The 20,385-nt window shown below is 39.4% G+C and overlaps 1 protein-coding gene across 4 annotated transcripts in view; it reads right to left on the bottom strand.

Moving 5' to 3' along the window:
• PTPN3 (protein tyrosine phosphatase non-receptor type 3) overlaps positions 1-20,385 on the bottom strand; it is a 201,666-nt gene that overhangs the window by 20,909 nt on the left and 160,372 nt on the right. For all 4 annotated transcript variants that reach the window (XM_068147430.1, XM_068147429.1, XM_068147431.1 and 1 more), the window contains 9 exons: positions 19,838-19,861; positions 16,085-16,283; positions 15,036-15,113; positions 14,042-14,098; positions 11,935-12,091; positions 9,512-9,678; positions 5,614-5,704; positions 4,142-4,203; positions 2,740-2,886 (listed from right to left, as the gene is read on the bottom strand). In XM_068147430.1, the coding sequence (XP_068003531.1) occupies positions 2,740-2,886; positions 4,142-4,203; positions 5,614-5,704; positions 9,512-9,678; positions 11,935-12,091; positions 14,042-14,098; positions 15,036-15,113; positions 16,085-16,283; positions 19,838-19,861 (982 nt within the window). The remainder of the gene's footprint in view (positions 1-2,739; positions 2,887-4,141; positions 4,204-5,613; positions 5,705-9,511; positions 9,679-11,934; positions 12,092-14,041; positions 14,099-15,035; positions 15,114-16,084; positions 16,284-19,837; positions 19,862-20,385) is intronic.

Raw genomic sequence — 20,385 nt, forward strand, 5'->3', positions numbered from 1 at the left:
TCTAAGCATTGGTCCCCTAACTTAAGTATTATTTTTTTGGCCACTAAGAACAATGTGTCACTTTAGTTTTAGACAGGAGTTCACTGAATGGAAAAAAAAGGTTGCATTTTGCCATTTGATCGTACTTTGTGTTCAAAGGTAAACCTATTTTAAAAACACAGAGTAATGCTTACAAGCATTAGTAGCAAGAACATGCTACAGAAAGTTATTGCAGGTTCAATTATCTACAGTAATTTGCTCACACTATGAAAGTTGCCCTTCGCACTTTTAAGGGAAAACTAAGCTCAGAAACTGGAAGAACTTATGAACAACTTTAGCTCGTGAACATGTCATTTGTCAAAAAGATATACACTCCTTTTCTATGTCAGATGTAAGACTGAAGACAGAGACATTCACTTAAATGACTAATGCTATCTAAATTCTGAAGTTATAAAAAGCCCAGAAACATACTTATTGATACAGGAGAATGGAATTTGCCCTCTGCCTCAGCCAGGTTTCATGTAAGGCCATAATGGCAAATTTCTATGTGCATGTGAGCATACCTGATGTTCTTTACGTGTACTTTGATGTTCACGCAGTTTGAGATAAACCAAAACACAAGTGAGAGCTGAAGTGGAATTCAACATTATACCCACGAAATATCCCAAAATAAAGTATGTTAATCAATTCTGCATAAAACCATGAGAAACCATTTTCCCTCCTGCATTCTGTTGCTGATAGTGAAAGGCTGATCTTCAGATCTCTACCACTGTGCTGCTAAAATCATAGTCTTCCTTTTTCTGGTTCACCTCGAGGCAGGTAAGGGAGGCATATCTAACATGTAATTACTGTAGAAACAATCCTAATGCAAATATCTATTCCTCATTTTCAAAAAGCTAAGCTTAGAGCAGTGCTGATGACAGAAAATTTGTCACCTCATTTCCAAACTAAGCAAAGGCTGAAATGTTGTGAAATAGACTGAGCTTGAAAAAATATTCCAGTGAGAAACTAGATCAGTGAAATCTTTGTCCACAGTAGGCAGCTCAAGCTTGCCCATCAATAAAAAGGTTTCAATGTTCCATGACAGTAGTCAAAGATTCTCACCTTCCACTTCTGCAGCTTGATCTTGGAGTCACATTGCCATAATGTAACCAATATAAACCAAGTAGTTTCCACATACAAGTCGACTGCACTTACAAGAAAGTAATACTAAAGAAAAAGTCCAGCTGAGGGATAGGAACATTCAAGGGATTTGCAAAAAACCCAACTTAACAAAAGTCGCCAGACACTGTACTGAAACTATATTGTGTGTGGCCAAAACAGCTGAGCTGTAATGGTTCTCTTTACTGCCTATAGATTTTAATAATAATTATTATTATTACTAGCTCTAAAATAAATCCAACAAATTGACATTCCCAACACATTTATATTTCAGCCTTAGTTAGCCATCTATAACTATTTTTTTTTAACAACTTCTTTTAAGACTATTACAGAGTGGAAAGAGCTGGAAATTTTGATACGTTAAAATGTCGTAATTCTGGGGGGTTTTAGGGTTGAATTTTCAATGGCTTGAAATCCAAACTTTAACTATTATGCACAGAATTGTTGCTGTACTAGTTTACCTGAAATACTTTCCCCTTCAAGCAAAAATAATGCGTCCACTTATACAAAAAGGACATTACTGGAGGGGAGAAAAAAATATCCTAGAATACAAATCTTAGCACCACTGAAAAGAGATATTCTAGAATGTAAAATTTCCAGGATTTGTGAAAAGGTTTGGCATTTGCCAATGGGGATACTCTGCTTTGAACATACATCTTCTTCTGCCTCAGAAAATTCACCCACAAACTGCAGGAGTTTTGTTTACCTTGCAAGCAAGCAAAACTGAGAAAGCATTTGGTGTATAAAGGTACCAATAGCATGGTTAGAAGTTCATGACAAATTGCCTTAAAGGTTCCAACTCACTGGGCAAAGAAGAGACTAGTACTGATCTGCATTTCTCAATAGAAGGAAAAGAAAGCAGTACATTATTTTGACTGCAGATGAACAACTTATGTAACCAGATCATGGTTAAAATCAGTTGCTTTCCAGCTTTCACATATTTCAATCAGGAATTACATTGATGCTTTACTATCTTCACATATTAATCTAATGATTGATCTAATCTAATGATCGATATGTGTTTAGGATCTCAGTGCCAGGCAAATTTGCTAATGTAGGACAGATCACATAGGAAATAAAGGCTACACTGAAGACATGCAAGAGCAATCATCTTTCCCACCTAAAAAAATCCCAACTGTTCAAATTTCAGTGTCTTAAACTTCAAAACCAATCCCTTTATGTATATCAGTAAAACTTCATGTTTAAAACCACAAAGGATACAATAAATCAAAGTAAATTAAAAACACACCAGATATTCCTTTAGTATTCACTGTGATATTCTGAAATTAATAGGGTCCTATGATTAATAAAAAAAATCAGATAAATTCCATGAAAGAATCCAAAACATAACTAAAACATAAATAAAAAGTAAGCAAGTTAATTTCTGACTACCAGACAGCTGGATTGTTTTCAAAGGAGAAGAACAAAAAGAAAGTTGTAGAGTATCTGCTCCTCTTAGTTATACAGAAATCTTAGCATTCAGAGAAATGATTCAACAGAATAATCTGGACTATTTTAGTCTTAATCATAACAATAGGGGGGGGAAATGTTTAAAGGCACAGTACCTTTCTACTGCATAGAAAGAACCTGAACACTTACTCGTCCTCGTTCAGTGAGAGTTGTTAACATGATGATCAGTGGCAACTTGTGATCCCAGACTACTTGCCAGAACTGTGCACATGTGTGTGGAAGAGGCCCCTGAGTTGCAATGTACCTGTTCACAATGCCCACAGAAGGAATTTCCATCTATAAAGAGAAAAGTCTGCTTTCACTACTCAAGTACTATTTTAATTCAGCATCTCATTCAAACAATTGGTTATGTGAAAAATGTTATTTAAACCAGATGTATACTATAGATTCTATCATCCTGAACTAGGAAAACATAGACTCACAGAATGGTCTAGGTTGGAAGAGACCTCCAAAGGGCATCTAGTCCAACCCTCTCCGCAGTCAGCAGGGTCATCCTCAACTAGATCAGTGTGGTGGTTTGAGCCTTAACTTGAGCTCAAGAGCTCAGATGGGGACAGGGCTGAGAATCTCTCCCCCACTCCCCCCCTCCTCTTTCCCAATAGAGAGGAGAAAAAAAAAAAAAAAAGGAATGGAGCAAATCCACCAAGAAATAATTTGGGTTTGGCTTGGAATTAGAGAGGTAAAGAATTTTCTTTAAACAGTATATATATATATATATATATACATATTTATGTGACAATGACAGGCAGGGTTCACAAGGGTAAGGAACAAGGATGGATGGGAAAGGGAAAGAAATATGAAATACAGAACCAGTCCTTTGCAAAGTGTGGAAGCAGCAGGGAGGACCACGTGGCAGGGGAGCAGCAAGCCAGCAGCAACTCTCTTTCTTCCCCGCGAAGCAGAAGAAAGAGAGCAAGGACTGCAATGTCCTCCCTTTTATACCCCTACTGGACAAGGCTGGAGGGGTAATGGAACAGACCAAGTCAGTTTCCCAGGGGGAGAACACCCTGGAGGGCAAAAACTCTCACATGCCCTCCCGCACTGTTTTCAGGATGGGTGTAGCCCACCAGAATCAGGCTGCCCAGAGCCCTGTCAAGCCTCAGTTTGAATATCTCCAGGGCTGGGGCCCCAGCCACCTCCCTGGGCAACCTGTTCCAGTGTTCCATCACCCTCATAGTAAAGAACCTGTTCCAAATATCAAATCTAAATCTGATCTTTTCTAGTTTGAAGCCATTGCCCCTCATTCTATTAGAGCAGGCCGTTGTAAGCACTGGGCCTCAGCATTTGCAGTATATGGAAAGGTAAACAATTTTTACTGGTTAAAAACTCTGCACATATCACAGTATATACCACATACTTGCAATTCCTGTGCACCAGGATGGTTAATTGCTTCACATGAGACACGTCATCTTTTACATTTACAAATCCCCAAAATATAAAAATGGAAATCTCCTTATTCGTCAAAAATGATGCATTGTGCCTGCTACTGTAATACAGAAAGGGAACAAATGCAAAATTTTTTATGACTTACATTCACGTAATTTGCATTAATGTAATCTTCATCTCCATGCAGTATTATCCTTGTTGCATCATCTGCACACAAACACATGAAAGGGAATAAAATTAGCAATCAATGGGCCTGTTTCCCTTTTAGTCAGATAAAAAAAAAGGCATTATAGAATCATAGAATCAATAAGGTTGGAAAAGACCTCAAAGACCATCAAGTCCAACCTGTCACTCAATACCTCATGACTACTAAACCATGGCACCAAGTGCCACGTCCAATCCCCTCTTCAACACCTCCAGGGATGGTGACTCCACCACCTCCCTGGGCAGCACATTCCAATGGCTAACAACTCTCTCTGTGAAGAACTTTCTCCTCACCTCCAGCCTAAACTTCCCCTGGTGCAGCTTGAAACTGTATCCTCTTATTCTGGTGCTGGTTGCCAGGGAGAAGAGGCCAATCCCCTCCTGGCTACAACCACCCTTCAGATCTTCCCTGAGCCTCCCAATCCCAGCTCCTTCAGCCTCTCCTCATAGGGCTTGTGCTCAAGGCCTCTCGCCAGCCTCGTTGCCCTTCTCTGGACACGTTCAAGTGTCTTGATGTCCTTCTTAAGTTGAGGGGCCCAGAACTGGACACAGGACTCAAGGTGTAGCCTAACCAGTGCTGAGTACAGGGGCACAATGACTTCCCTACTCCTGCTGCCCACACTGTTCCTGATACAGGCCAGGATGCCATTGACCTTCTTAGACACATAGGCACACTTCTGGCTCATGTTCAGCCAGAAGTGTGCCTATGTTTGGCATAGGCAAACTGTTTGAGAGCTGTTTGGCAGCTCTCCAGCCAGTCCAAGCCCACCCTGTAGCACTGCCTGGGGTTGTTGTGGCCAAAGTGCAGCACCTGGCACTTGGACTTGTTGAATGCCATCATGATGGACCCTGCCCATCTGTCCAGCCTGTCAAGGTCCCTCTGTAGAGCCCTTCTACCCTCTAACCAATCTACATCTGCTCCCAACTTAGTGTCATCTGCAAATTTGCCGATGATGGACTCAATCCACTCATCCAGATCATAAATAAAGATATTGAACAGGATGGGACCCAGAACTAATCCCTGGGGCACACCACTAGTGACTGGCTGCCAGCTGGATGTGGCACCATTCACCACCACTCTCTGGGCTCAGCCCTCCAGCCAGTTCCTAATCCAGCACAGAGTGCTGCTGTCCAAGCCATGAGCTGACAGCTTGGCCAGGAGTTTGCTGTGGGGGACGGTGTCAAAGGCCTTGCTGAAGTCCAGGCAGACCACATCCACAGATGCAGAATACAAACAAAAATAGATAACATTTTAGAAAATAAGCCATACAGTTTTATTATATAGTAATATACAATTATATAACATATAATTATATGACATTATACATTATATATTTATTATATGTATGATAAATTTTATAAAACATACAACTGTTATACAAAAAAAGGGAAGAAACTGTAATTAATACTTACAGGGTAGAACGTCCTTATATCTATTTTTGTCCATATTATGAGGTAACTTTGCATATGTAACAGCCAACCCTGGTTTCTTTCTATAAAGTTGCTGAAAAACAGAATGAAAAATGGAAGGATTTTGAGGGATGTGATTATGCTATATACACAAAATAGATTCATATGAAAATACCTAGACTGCTTAAAAAAGATTATAATTATTTCTTTAATATTTTCCTACCTATATGCAAAATTAGCCTGAGAGATTTTTCTATTCCATTTGGCAAGAATTTCTGTTATCACAGTATCACAATATCACCAAGGTTGGAGGAGACCTCAAAGATTGAGTCCAACCTGTCACCACAGACCTCATGACTAATTGCTAATCTATCTATCATTGCTAATCTATCATCATCTTTAGATGAATTTCTAAGAAAAAAAGCTAAGCAGGAAGTGTGAGTGATTGATATAAACCATTTCCCTGCAAAGTTGCCTTTTTGTTACAAACCTGTAGATTGGAAGGAATACAGAGCTGAGGATGGAAGAAGTGAGCAGTAAGAGACATGAGAAGAAAAAATAGTTGCAGACTGGTATTTTAAAGAATCAGCTGTAACACAAAAACATTTCAGACAAGCTTTTATTTTCTGAACTAGACCCACCACATTTAATCCCACAAGTTACTGAATAAAAGCAAAGCTTCAATGTATCACAATCACTTCACATGTGATTCTTTTGGCTACCCAGGGAAGTGGTGGAGTCCCCATGACTGGAGGTGTTTAGGAAGAGACTGGATGGGATGGTTGGTGCCATGGATTAGTTGATTAGATGGTGTTGGATGATAGGTTGGACTTGATGATCTCAAAGGTCTTTTCCAACCTGGATAATTCAATTCTATTGTATTCTATTCTAGTCTAGTCTAGTCTATCCTATCCTATCCTATCCTACCCTACCCTACCATATCCTCTTGCAAACTTCATCTGGAATATATGAAGGCATACGAGTGTATAGCCAAAATTTTAAGGTCAAAATGCATTAAATGCATCTTGCAAGAGACAACAAGAGGTATAGAGGGGGAAAAACCAACAACACTTAAGAAATGTAATTATACAACTACTTTTTTTTTTCTGTATTACATATACATGAAAGCAACTTACAACTGAGTTACCAACTTGGCTGTGCCAATGTTAATATACTTCACTGAACACTTGCCAAAGACTTTATTCTATTTTACATGCTTAATAAAGACTTAGACTATGGGTTCATACATAAAGTGGAATGAAATAAATACAAGGCTAGAATCCCCCATGTTGTTTGAGAGAAAAAGAACACCAAAAGTTTATTCTGCTGTGAGATTTACTGAGTCTTAAGACTCTGTATCAAAGCTGAACAGCCATAAACAAGCCAAGTGAGTATTTGATAACACATGCAACTGAACAGCCTGAATCACTTATAACTCAAGCTCCATTTTACTAAAGCCAAGATGCAATTTCTGATTCTTATGGAAGACAGGAATTTATTGTTAAGGAATGATTCTGGAGCTTCATTATTTTTGCCTGGCAAAAGTTATTTGCCACTGACAGACCTCTTAAATTCTGCTTAAGTAGAGGAAGATAATCTAGAAAAACTTGAATATTCACAGTCTGCTGGCTAATTATTTTCTGTTTTACTAACGTGAATGCAGAGTTGGAGAGCCACCAAAGCTGATGAGTTGATGCTGAAATTGTTTCTTTTCATCAAAATTATTATGTTTGGATCCACAATGGCAAAACAAGTATATACACATTCTACACTCCCTTGTCACTAGAGAAGCAGTTAAATTACCTTTTAGAATTTCTTATGATAGCACTGAAGGAACTAATTTCATAAAATATTAGTCATTTTTCTATGACATTTCATGACATAGAATCATAGAACTGTTAGGGTTGGAAAGAACCTCAAGGATCATCTAGTTCCAACCACCCTGCCAGGGGCAGGGACACCTCACATTACATCAGGTTGCTCATAGCCACATTCAGCCTGGCCTCAAAAACTTCCAGGGATGAGGCTTCCACCATCTCTGTGGGCAACTTGTTCCAGAGTCTCATCACTGTCATGGTGAAGAACTTATTTCTAACATCCAATCTGAATCTATCCATTTGTAGATTTGTTCCATTCCCTCTAGTCCTATCATTACCTGACACCCTAAAAAGCCCCTTCCCAGCTTTCTTGTAGGCCCCCTTGAGATATTGGAAGGACACAATTAAGTCTCCTTGGAGTCTTGGAGCCTTCTCTTCTCCAGACTGAGCAGCCCCAACTTTCTCAGTCTGTCCTCATAGCAGAGGAGCTCCAGCCCTCTGATCATCCTTGTGGCCCTTCTCTGGACATGTTCCAGCACCTCCAGATCCTTCCTGTAACACGGGCTCTAGAACTGGATGCAGTACTCTAGGTGGTGTCTCACCAGAGTGGAGTAGAGGGGGAGAATCACCACCTGGCTATGCTTCTCTTGATGTAGCCCAGGATGTGATTGGCTTTCTGGGCTGCAAGTCCACGCTTGCAGCTCATGCTGAGCTTCTCATCCCCCAGCACCCCACGTACTTTTCTTCAGGGCTGCTCATAAGCCAGTAGCTGCCCAGTCTGTATCAGGGCTTGGGATTGCCCCATTACCTTCCATTATTCCAGGAGTGCGGCTGGAACCTTTGCCAGTGAATACTGAAGTACAAGAAGTCATTGAGAACCTTAGCCGTCTCCATATCACTTGTCAGCAGCTCACCTGCTTCCTTTCTGAGGGGGCCCACACCTTACCTAGTTTTCTTTTTACCATTAATATATCTAAAGAAATTTTTACTGTTTCCCTTGATCTCCCTAGCTAGATTTAATTCTAACTGAGCTTTAGCTTTTCTAACCAGGTCTCCTGCTGCTCAGGCAGGTTCCTGATATGCCTCCCACTCTAGTTGGCCTTTCTTCCACTCCTTGTAGAGTTCCTGTTTGTGTGACAGTGTGTCCTGGAGCTCCTTGCTCATCCAGGCATGACATGACAACATGACAAGCGTTAATTTATTAATCTATACAGCAGTTTTTCAGAGTCTCATCCTATATACAGGAAAATCTCAAGTACAATGTAATCTGTCTGAGAAGTAACCATCAGTTGTTTATAGATTGCCAGAAGAAGTTACAAATATCCTGCAAATGGAATTTAACATTATAACACTTTCATTTCAACCTCTGAGATGAAGATGAGGAATGGCCAAGTTGCTCCTGTTATTTCATGAAAGAAGGCAACAAGTGAGAACTTGAAACCCTAACTTAAGGTATAAAAGATGTTTTAGAACATCACTGAGTACAAGCACAAAGTACAAGACTGACCTCTGTCAAAACTCCACTATTCTACTCAATAAAATACTTAAAAAAATTTAGTGAGATTTGGGTACTTGAAGCAGAAATATGGCAACTAAAACACATTTTTCTCAGCAGATGATATTTTATGCAAGACTGATAACTAACCCTTCCCTATCCTACACAGGCAGGGTGAAACTAAAGGGCAAGCAGAACAAGAGGACACAGTCTCAAACTGCACCAGGGGAGGTTTAGGCTGGATGTTAGGAAGAAGTTCTTCACAGAAAGTGAGATTGGCCATTGGAATGTGCTGCCCAGGGAGGTGGTGGAGTCACCATCACTGGAGGTGCTTAGGGAGAGACTGGATGGATTGTTTGGTGCCATGGTTTAGTTGATTAGATGGTGTTGGGTGATAGGTTGGACTTGATGATCTCAAAGGTCTTTTCCAACCTGGTTAATTCTGTTTAATTCTAAGTCATATTTTTGCTTTCTTGATGTAAGACTGAACAGGAGCAACGAGCTTTCCAGTTAACTAAGCCCTTACATTACTGGCTGGTCACAGCCACTGGTCTACATTAATAGCATTTGAGAGCTGAGTATTACTTACCTCAAACTGAATTAGGACAGTCCCACTTTCCAGCCCTCTCCTTAGTTGTTCCATTGACTCCTCCAATGTATCACCACCATACTCAGAATAGATAGGAAGAATAGATTCTGAGAGATTGTGAGAATCGACTTCATCTTCTAATTTAGGCTCCACAAATTGTTTGACGACTGAAAGATGCAGTGAAATTCAAAAATGCATTACAAGCAGCATTAATGCCTTTGCAGCACATTAAAATTCACTAGCTTGCAAGAACAACAGAATTTGCAAAGACAAGGCCTCAGGAAAGCAAAGAGCATCAAATTTAACTGCTTTTCTTTATGTACTAAATTACTGTAGAAGCTACAAAGAGTAAAATGTCCTTATAATCTTTCACAAAATGAAACCCCCCAAAGAATCTACAAAGGCAAAGAATTTCACTTTCAAGCACAAAGATGGTCTTGTCTATAACTCTTATCCTACAGAATGAACTGCTGAATAGGGTAATGAATAATAACATCCACCACGGTAAAAATCAAAGGAATTTTAACTAAAAGCATTTAGAGAATTATTAACAGAGTATCTTTTTAAGAGGTTTATAGAAGCTTGGACCTCCAACAGCAAAGCAGACTCAAAGATTGTTTAGTCCCTTGCCATTAGCAAAGCAAGTAAATAAGCTTTTGCAATGCTTATGCTAACACTGAAGGAACTAACTTAATAAACTAATAAAACATAAATTACTAGTTCATGACATTCTTTGCTAACATATTAGAAAACATGACTAACATTGAGCTAATCCACATAGTAGCTCTGTTTCTATGAAAGCCTTCATATCACCAAATGTGTGCAGCTGTGGTTATTCTCTGCAGTGATCAGAATGGCTTATACATGCCAAGCAAACGGGAAGCTGTTCAGACTCATACCTATACAACAATTGACATGGGGTCACAAGTTATCTTTAGCTAAGAGTAGACTTCTCCATCTGGAAATAGGAAGGGGACAAGAAATGTTAACAAAAGACACATTCTCAAGCTGTGCCAGGGGAAGTTTAGGCTCGAGGTGAGGAGAAAGTTCTTCACAGAGAGAGTCATTAGCCATTGGAATGGGCTGCCCAGGGAGGTGGTGGAGTCACCATCCCTAGAGGTGTTCAAGAGGGGACTGGACGGGGCACTTGGTGCCATGGTTTAGTCATGAGGTCTGTGGTGATAGGTTGGACTTGATAATCTTTGAGGTCTCTCCCAACCTTATTGATTCTATGATTCTATGAATTCTATGATTCTAATCGTGTGTGTTAAGGTCTTACCCTAGCTATTACAGAAAGAAAGTAATAAACTAAGTTTCCCATCATCTGATAGCTCTTTGGATCTGCATGTGTTTAAACACAAAGCAAGTAAAACCAAGATGGACAGGCTTCCCATATTTTAAATATACAGGCTTAAGGCGCTGCATGTTTCGGAGATTGTCTCCTGTCTGCTGGCAGCAGATTTGCAAGGAGCCAGCACAGGTCATAGAATGTCTACTGTAAGAATGGAAAGAATGGAAAAAAATCCATCAACAAAAGGGCAGCTTCTTTGATTTGTTTCATTGTACAATTGAATGGTGCCCCTGTACTCAGCATTGGTTAGGCCACACCTTGAGTACAGTGCCCAGTTCTGGGCCCCTCAATTTAAGAAGGTCATTGAGACACTTGAATGTGTCCAGAGAATGGCAGTGAGGCTGGGGAGAGGTCTCAAGCACAAGCCCGACGAGGAGAGGCTGAGGGAGCTGGGATTGTTTAGCCTGGAGAAGAGGAGGCTCAGGGGAGACCTTATTGCTCTCTATAACTACCTGAAAGGAGGTTGTAACCAGGAGGAGGTTGGTCTCTTCTCCCAGGCAACCAGCACCAGAATGAAAGGACACAGTTTCAAGCTGCGCCAGGGGAAGTTTAAGCTTGAGGTGAGGAGAAAGTTCTTCACAGAAAGAGTAATTGGCTATTGTAATGTGCCTCCCAGGAAGGAGGTGGAGTCACTATCCCTGGAGGTGTTCAAAAAAGGATTGGACATGGCACTTGAAGCCATGGTTTAGTAGTCATGAGTGAGTTTTGCATGACAGGTTGGACTTGCTGATCTTTGAGGTCTTTGCCATCCTTTCTGACTCTATGATTTTATGAACAGCCCATCTGTATTCACATATCTGCAACTGGTGATTTGTGAAATTAGGCTATGTTTAAAATGAACCCCATGAAACCACAACCAACAAACAAAATCCATTTGTAAGGGACTATTTCTTTTCTCATAGATTTTTAGGCTTGAAAAATAAGACTTTTCGTACTAATTCATCTGCTTTTTAGCACAGACCTATTCCCAGTGCACCAAGAGCACATCTATGTAAGCAGGAGAGGGAATGCCACCAAGCTGAAGAGCAACAGTCTCAAAAACATTAAAAGTTAATAAAATTAGCCCAGTTACCTTTCCGCCTGACCAAAAGTGCAAGCTCTCTTGTGTGAGATTCTCTGCTGGCTTTTATGAACATGACCACCTGGTCATGTGTGTGCTCTGAGATATCCCGGCCATTTATTAATACTATCTGATCACCTTCATTCAGTTTTGGAATGCATTTATCTGCCTGTTTCAAGACCAAAGAAACACATTAATATCATTGCATCCAGTCATGTAAGCAGGAACACATCAGGATATTAAGTTCATCATGCAAGCCAAGTCTTCAGAGTCTTCCTGACAAAGTCTCATCTTCTGTAATAGACATTCTATCAAAGGCTTCAGACCTAAAGCTGTCTTTCTTGCTCCAAAACATCTCAACCAAGATGAAAATCAGTACAAAAAGTGTACTGGTAGCTATAAAATGATTTTGTATTTATCAAACAGCCATCATCAAATTATTCTTGAAGATGTAAATTTTAGACGCTAAGCCTCAGCAATCACTGGTGATAGCCATTTGCAAATGAATTTCTGGGGAAAGGGTTTTGGGCACACACTTTTCATGCACACTTTTCACAGGCATACAGTTTTCATGAAGCGAATACTTAAAAGTCACAACATAATTTTGATGAACATGATTTAAATAATATGACACACATTCTCCAGACATGTACTTTTTAAAATGTAAAGAAATCTATGCAGTTTTCATCTCTCTGTTATCTAGCAGATTTTGTTTGGTGGATATGTAATGATGTCTACAAATAGAGAACATTTTTTCCTCACTTAATTCACTGAAGTTTTAACAAGAAGATGCAGGTAAGTAGCCTGCATTTGTGACAAATCCTTTTGCTAGCTGTGCTGCAGTGGAGACTAAAGCAAGGTTTTTTCCGTCTCAAATGAAATCTTAAATCTTCCCATGGATACAGCAGTTTATATTAACTGTTGAACACTACAGTTTGTCTTTTTTCTGCCACATTTCCTAGTATGCTTAGTTCTAAGTTCAGTGCAATTCAAGCTATGGCCAGAATATGATGATGCTACTATGAACATAATTAAGGGACTAGAGCATCTGTCATATGAAGAAAGGCTGAGAAACCTGTGAGTGTTTAGCCTAGAAAAGTCTACGGAGGGATCTTATCAATAAATACTTAAAGGGAAATTGCAGATAAGATGGAGCCAAACTTTCTTCAGTAGCACTTAGTGACAGGACAGGAGACAATGTGCACAAGCACAGGAGGCTTCATTTGAACATCAAGAAACACCTTTTCACTGTGAGGATGAATGAGTACTGGAGCAGGCTGCCTGGAGACACTGTGGAATCTCCCACTTTGATGTATTCAAAAGTCATCTGGACATGGTCCTGGACAACTGGTTCTAGATGATCCCTGAGCAGTGGAGGTTGGACAAGACGACCTGTAGGCCCCTTCCAACTTCCTGTGATCACTAATATGAATGTGCAGGACTCTACAACCTTTGAGTCTTGAGTAGTATAATAGATTTATTTTCATTTGTATCTCTTTTTTTTTTCCTTGGGACTTCTGCTTTACACATTTCACGTTTCTGGTTAGTGGTGTAGACTGTCAGCAGGTTTTTCTCCCAAGTATTTGTCCTCTCATGACCACCGACATAATTATTTTAACTACAGCATCCTCTGTCAAAGACTTTTACAGGTCTACCATCTTATGCATGAAGAACTACTGCACTAAATACAAAGAACCTCATTTCACTAACCAAACTTGTAGCCTGTAGTTGTTCCACTGGAATTCTCTGCTAATCTTACAGATCCATAGTACGTCTCCTTTGGGTTTTTTTTGTAGGCTTCAGGACCTAGACTACTCCTTTAATGTTCACTAGCTTCCATCATTGCTCTTACCCCTTATCATATAATTTCCAGTTCAAATGCACTTTTTGAGGTAACAGGTGAAACAAACATGCTTTCTACTGATATCTTACTTGCCTAATGCTTCCAGATTTTTTAATCTGTGGTTTAAGAGACTGCTGGTCAAATTAATTCCTAAAGAGAACAGCTCAGCTACTATCTAATACTGGTTATGGGTGTCTAATTTCTGCATGTACACTACTACTGAGTGGTGGAGGGAGTAGGAAAGGAAGAAATTAAAAGTTTTAAGAATTTACTTACAGGTGATCCAGGAGTTATTCTTGACACCACTAATGGCATTTTTTGATCCACACCACCCTAGAGGAATGTCAAGTAAAAAGCACAAATATACCATTAAGTATAAACACAATTTAAAACAAGTAATCAGTTATTTGTGTTTGTACATAAACTTTATGCTCTGTCATCATAGGCAGAACTGTTAAGACTGAATATTCATTAGTAAATGTCAGGGGAAGATTGTGGTGTCTTTAACAATTTCCAGTAAATGAGATCAAGTGTCTTTGCTTAGCTATGTTATTTTAATAGTAGGCAATAACCAGATCAAATGCAGCACTTCTTCTAACCCAAACCTTCCAACTAGCCTAATTCAACACTTGAACTTGCAAGGTGGACAGTATTCTTACATGTTGTGATGAACCTGCAAGAGATCAGGTAGGAGCAAAGTCTCAGACAAATGTACTCCCTTATTATTTTGATATGTCCTTCTGTCACTGCCCCGTGAATAAATGCCCAAGCTGAAAGGATCAAACTCTACCTCAATTTTGTAATTGTGGCTGCTTTATTTTATCAGTGAGGGAACACAAAAAAATTTCCAATCAACAGTAATTCCCCTTTTTCTTCATAAATTAACTTTTGTGTTTACAATAGGATTTCTTAACTCATATATTCAATTGGATAGCACAAACTTGTTTTATAATAGAGGTCTAATTTTTGAAGAGTTGATGCCTTTAATCAGAATTCCAAGTTTTTATTTAAGCAGACAAACAAGCAGTCTGCTTTGGGAACGTGCCATGCCCATAGTATATGCAACTAAACAGCACAGAACTAGTAGAGACTTATTTCTGTAATTGTTGCTTTAGCATTTAAGGATTAGGCTGCCACTTCTAAAAGTTCTTGATGCATAAGAAATTCCTATAGAGCATACTGCTTTCTCCAAAGTAGTATATTAAATATGAAAAACAATCATAAAGTCTCTATAAAGCATTTTAAAAAAATCACTAAAAGATTGTTTTACCTTTAGATTAAATCCAAACTTCCCATCTTCATCTGGTCTGATATGTACTAAAAGTAAATCTCCCTCAATTAGGTCATTCTGGAATAGGCAGAGAAAAAACAAACAACAACAACAAAAAGACCAAGCAAAATCCTTTCTAGTTTTTTCAAGGAAATAGTAGCAAATTAGAAAACAGTGCATCCAAACATAAATAGGCTGAACAAGAATATGTAAATCCACATTTAAAATGAGAATGAGTTAACATTACTGAGTACAGTCACACCTTTTAGATTATAAAAACAGCAACAAGTGTAACAGTAAATACATTGTCTGTTTGCTCAGTCCTAAGGCTCTAACTCTCCTCTCATCTTCCCCAGTTGATGGCTCCTAATAAAATTTTCAATGTGTAGTCTTTAATAAAGGAAAACGTTAGGTTCAACACATTTGAATCAACCCTACTTTAAAGATTATGATTCTTTGTGCCCCATTTTTGTCCTCTAATGGGTGCATTAGTATCTTCTGCAAGAGATATACAAATACAGAAGGATTAAATGTTGGCAGCAGCTGCTGGACAGGCAGGCTAGGAAGCCGTTCAGCACCCCTCCAGAAAAGGCTGGAGGAAGGGGAGGAATGATCGCCAACTGTAACGCTAGTAGGGAGCAGCTACTCTATAGTCAGTGCAGAATTTAAAGGATGCTGTTTAGCCACCCTGAAGAGGTGCCTGGGATAAAGCAGAGTTGTGCCTGCTATCAAGACACAGAGCAGCTTAACTTATTTAATCTTTCTGCTTGGAGGAAACAGGATTTAATCACTTAAGGATTCCCATTCCACTAGGAACTTGCCCTGCAGATGCTTCTTGGAGCCCAGACGCCATGGAAATCAATACAGTTGGCAGGTTTGCTTATCACTGTGTACACAACCTTGGAGAAATTTAAGTAGCAAGACAAGATTTGGTCTTATAACTGCATAAAATATGCTCATGTAATCACAATTTTTGTGCCTTCTTAATCGCTACTTCAAAGTTACTTTTGGTACTAGTTTTGACTTTATGAACATGCAGTTGAACATACCTTATCGCAGTAGTATTGACTGGAATCTTCTGTTGAGCTACTTTTTGTAATGTTGTCATGTGTTTCTAAGAACTGCTTATCCACTCCTTCCAATGGAGTAGAGCCAGAGTTGTTACTGACTCCATTAGGAGATGGAGCCAAGGCTTTAGGTGAGACAGGGGTCAGAGAGCTCTGTGCTGGACTGTTTCCCAATACAATCCTTCATTGGAAATGGATAAATAAACATTAAGAGGTATAGTTTTCCAGATTTTAATATTAAATAGTAAAACTTGTTAAATAGTAAAATAGTAAGACATATGAAATAGTAAAATATGTTAAATAGTAAAACATGCCCTGTTAAAAGAGCAAGCAAACTTTGTACTTGGATTTGACTTGAGTTCTTGAGTTATTAGGTAACAGGACTGCAGTATGATCTACACCTATCACTTGATCAGTGGACATCCAGAAGAATTAAAAAACAAGACTACAGTAACCAAAAAAAAGGCAAAATATTTCCATGTTAGCAGTGAAAGGCAGTGTTGAGGTAGTACAGGAAATCACAGCAATATCAGAGCTGAACCCCAGGGGAAAGGCACTTCAGTTACCAATCCCACCCATCAAAACTTTGCTGTGATTCCACCGTCATTCTTACAAGGATTTTTTTTTTCTCATTCCTCCCACTTAAAAGTGCCATTTCAATCTTGTGCCTCTGGGATCACAAAAGCCATGGCAAATTTCCAGAGAAATAGGAAAGTAAGTGACAAAGGTTTATTTAGAGTTAATATACTCTTTCACTGATGTAGTTTTAACCCTGTAGAAGCACTCAGAACTGAAGTGCAAACATGGCCTAGTGATTCAAGAACCCTAAACTTCAAGGACAACAAAAGTTAGCAATTAATAATTGTCTGAGGTGCCTGGTGGTGCTCCAAGACCTTTAGCTGCATACTCTCTTATGAAAAGGATGAAATGCAGGCCTCTAACACAACTAAAATAATTCTTTAATTGGATAAAACTCAGAGAAACCACACAAACTACTTGCTCTGTCTTTATAAATACCACATCATAATTTGCAAAATATCTGTGTCCAGGAGAAAACTCTGAGTTTCCTGTTACTAAGAGCACTGTGAATGGCAAAAACTGAGTCTTAGCCACTTCTACTACCCCACTGAAGAGAGACCTTTCACTTACATGATAGAAATTCATGGTCAGTGACAGTGCATTTTGCAAAACCAGTCTGCATTGCTATTGAAAGCCCAGCACTGCAATGAAGCATATTTGATTCTTGGAAGTACACCTTATTATAGTTTATCCACACAAGCAACATGAAATCCTCAAAGGGCTGAAGCAGCAGAAGAACGTGCAAGTAAACCCTGGCATTCATATTTTTAAATTCAAAATTAATTGCTGTTCTGATACCAGTTAAACCACATATGTGAGCTTTTTTAAACCATCAAAACCATTTCCAGCAGCCACTGCTATCTGTGAAGAATTAATACTACACTATAGAGGAACATAATGTAGTTAGGCTCGAGGTGAGGAGAAAGTTCTTCACAAAGAGTAATTGGCCATTGGAATCATAGAATTAATAAGGTTGGAAAAGATCTCAAAGATCATCGAGTCCAACCTGTCACCCAAGACCTCAAGAATACTAAACCATGGCACCACGTGCCACGTCCAATCCCCTTTTAAACACCTTCAGAGACGGCAACTGCACCACCTCCCTGGGCAGCACATTCCAATGGCTAACAACTCTCTCTGTGAAGAATGTGCTGCCCAGGAATGTGGTGGTGTTACCGTCCCTGGAGGTATTCAAAAAAGGATTGGATGTGGCACTTGAAGCCATGGTTTAGTTGTCAGGAGGTGTTAGATATTAGGTTGGACTTGATGATCTCTGAGGTCTTTTCCAGCCTGGTAGATCCTATGATTCTATGAACACAGCTTAGACTTTTAACATACAGGACATGTCCAGCAGCAAAATTAATATTCAAAATGCTCATTTCTTGGCTTATGGAAATCCTGTTTGCAACATTTTGAAAGGTGTCATTAAGTGAATGTTTTCTTGCCATAATATTTCTGATGCTTACTTATGTGGACATGGAAATGGGAATGAAGTGCTTTGTGCAACATTTGCAGAATTTTCAGTTATCACAGGAAGTATTTTTTCAGTATTTTGGAGACATTATTTACTTGGCACTTTCAACAGTTTCAAAATACTCTGAAGTAATGAACTGCAATGGCACTTAAAGGAATTACACCTTCTAAGGGAATTACACTTCCACAATTGTGGTTTTATCTGATAGCTTCTGGGACTTTTCATGAATCCAGTAAGGTCAGTGATACAAAAGGAGGAACACTGTATATCTAAATGCATCCTAGTAAGTTTTTAATGAACATAGTAATTGTAAAACCCCAAAACATAAAAATTGATATTAGAGATCATAACAATTTTTTGGTGTAGAAAAAAATAATTAAAAACCCCAGTAGCACCAGTAAAATATGACAAATTATTTCAGTTAATGATTTCTGGCACTATACAAGGAGTTATGAGATAAAATTACCAATGGATTTTCACATCATTAAACTTTTACAACCAACTTTTTTGTTAATAGTGATGAGGAGTGCGATAGAACTTAGAACTTCCCACATCTTGATCCAAACAATTTTTTTTCACTGACCTTTATAACCTTTTAAATCTTTTAATCTTTACCCTTTATTTGCTTACACATTTATAGAATAGAATAGAATAGAATAGAATAGAATAGAATAGAGCAGGTTAAGATCATCAAGTCCAACCTATCATCCAACACCATCTAATCAACTAAACCATGGCACCAAGCACCCCATCCAGTCTCTTCCTAAACACCTCCAGTGATGGTGGCTACACCACCTCCCTGGGCAGCCCATTCCATTTCTATGAAGAAATTCTTCTTAACATCTAGCCTAAACTTCCCCTGGCGCAGCTTCTGACTGTGTCCTCTTGTTCTGGTGCTGGGTGCCTGGGAGAAGAGAACAGACCCCACCTGGCTACAGCCTCCCTTCAGGTAGTTGTAGAGAGCAAAAAGGTCTCCCCTGAGCCTCCTCTTCTCCAGCCTAAGCAACCCCAGCTCCCCCAGCCTCTCCTCATAGGGCTGTGCTCCAAAGCCCTCCCCAGCTTTGTTGCCCTTCTCTGGACATCTTCCAGCAACTCAACATCTTTCCTAAACTGAATAGCCCAGAACTGGGCACAGGACTCCAGGTGTGGCCTAATCAGTGTTGAGTACAGGGGGAGAATGACCTCCCTGCTCCTGCTGGCCACACTGTTCCTGATACAGGCCAGGATGCCATTGGCTTTCTTGGCCACCTGGGCACACTTCTGGCTCTTGTTCAGCCTACTGTCAACCAGTACCCCCAGGTCCCTTTCTGCTTGGCTGCTCTCCAGCCACTCTTGACTCCAGCCTGTAGCACTGCATGGGGTTGTTATGGCCAATGTGTAGAACGTGGCACTTAGATGTGTTACATCTCATGCCCATGGTCTCTGCCCATCTCTCCAGCCTGTCAAGGTCCCTCTGCAGAGCTCTCCTACCCTCTAACAGATCAACACCTGCCCCCATCTTGGTGTCGTCTGCAAACTTAGTGATGATGGACTCAATGCCCTCATCCAGATCATCGATAAAGATTTTAAAGGTATTATATGTATCTTTGAACCACAGAAGACCTCTGCTTTGACATATGCTGTATTTTATTACATATCTTACAACTAGAGATTCTATAGTAGAAAGTTTAAAGAAAACTCACTTTGGTGATTCCTGTTCAGATGACCTGTTAAAAAAAACAAAAACCAATAAGGAAAGAACATAAGTTAAATCTTCAGGAAATCAAAAACTACACTCCAGTAAACGAAGAAACAAAAAGCCTCCATAAAAGCCAAAAGGTATGCTCACAGTAAATTAGAGAATACTTAATCCTACATTGAAAGTCTGAATTGGACAGGTGTGGAGTTTATGAAACACTCAACAAAAACCCCAGGGTAGCTGTAAGAATTTTACACAAAGTAAAACTGAAACAATTACACAGATGATGCCAATTTAGCATAGAGAACAAATCACAGTTTGCAGTACATAGCGTTTCCCAAAGCATCCGGTTAACTTCATCAGAAATAATCTGAAACAGCGAGGTAGCTGATAGTACATCAATTAAAACAATAGCTGAGATACATTTGGAAGTAAAAGTTACAAAAGAGTTGCTTGCAAAGCAAAGCAACTTTCAGGCAAATGAAATAGCTTTACAAATTTAATTAAGTAGTGACCAAAAAACCTGGAGTGATATAAATCCATGCTGGAAAA

The sequence above is a fragment of the Melanerpes formicivorus genome, unplaced genomic scaffold (assembly GCF_026170545.1).
Source record: "Melanerpes formicivorus ecotype bairdi unplaced genomic scaffold, bMelFor1.0.p_v2 SCAF_15, whole genome shotgun sequence".
In the NCBI taxonomy this organism is placed as follows: Eukaryota; Metazoa; Chordata; class Aves; order Piciformes; family Picidae; genus Melanerpes; species Melanerpes formicivorus.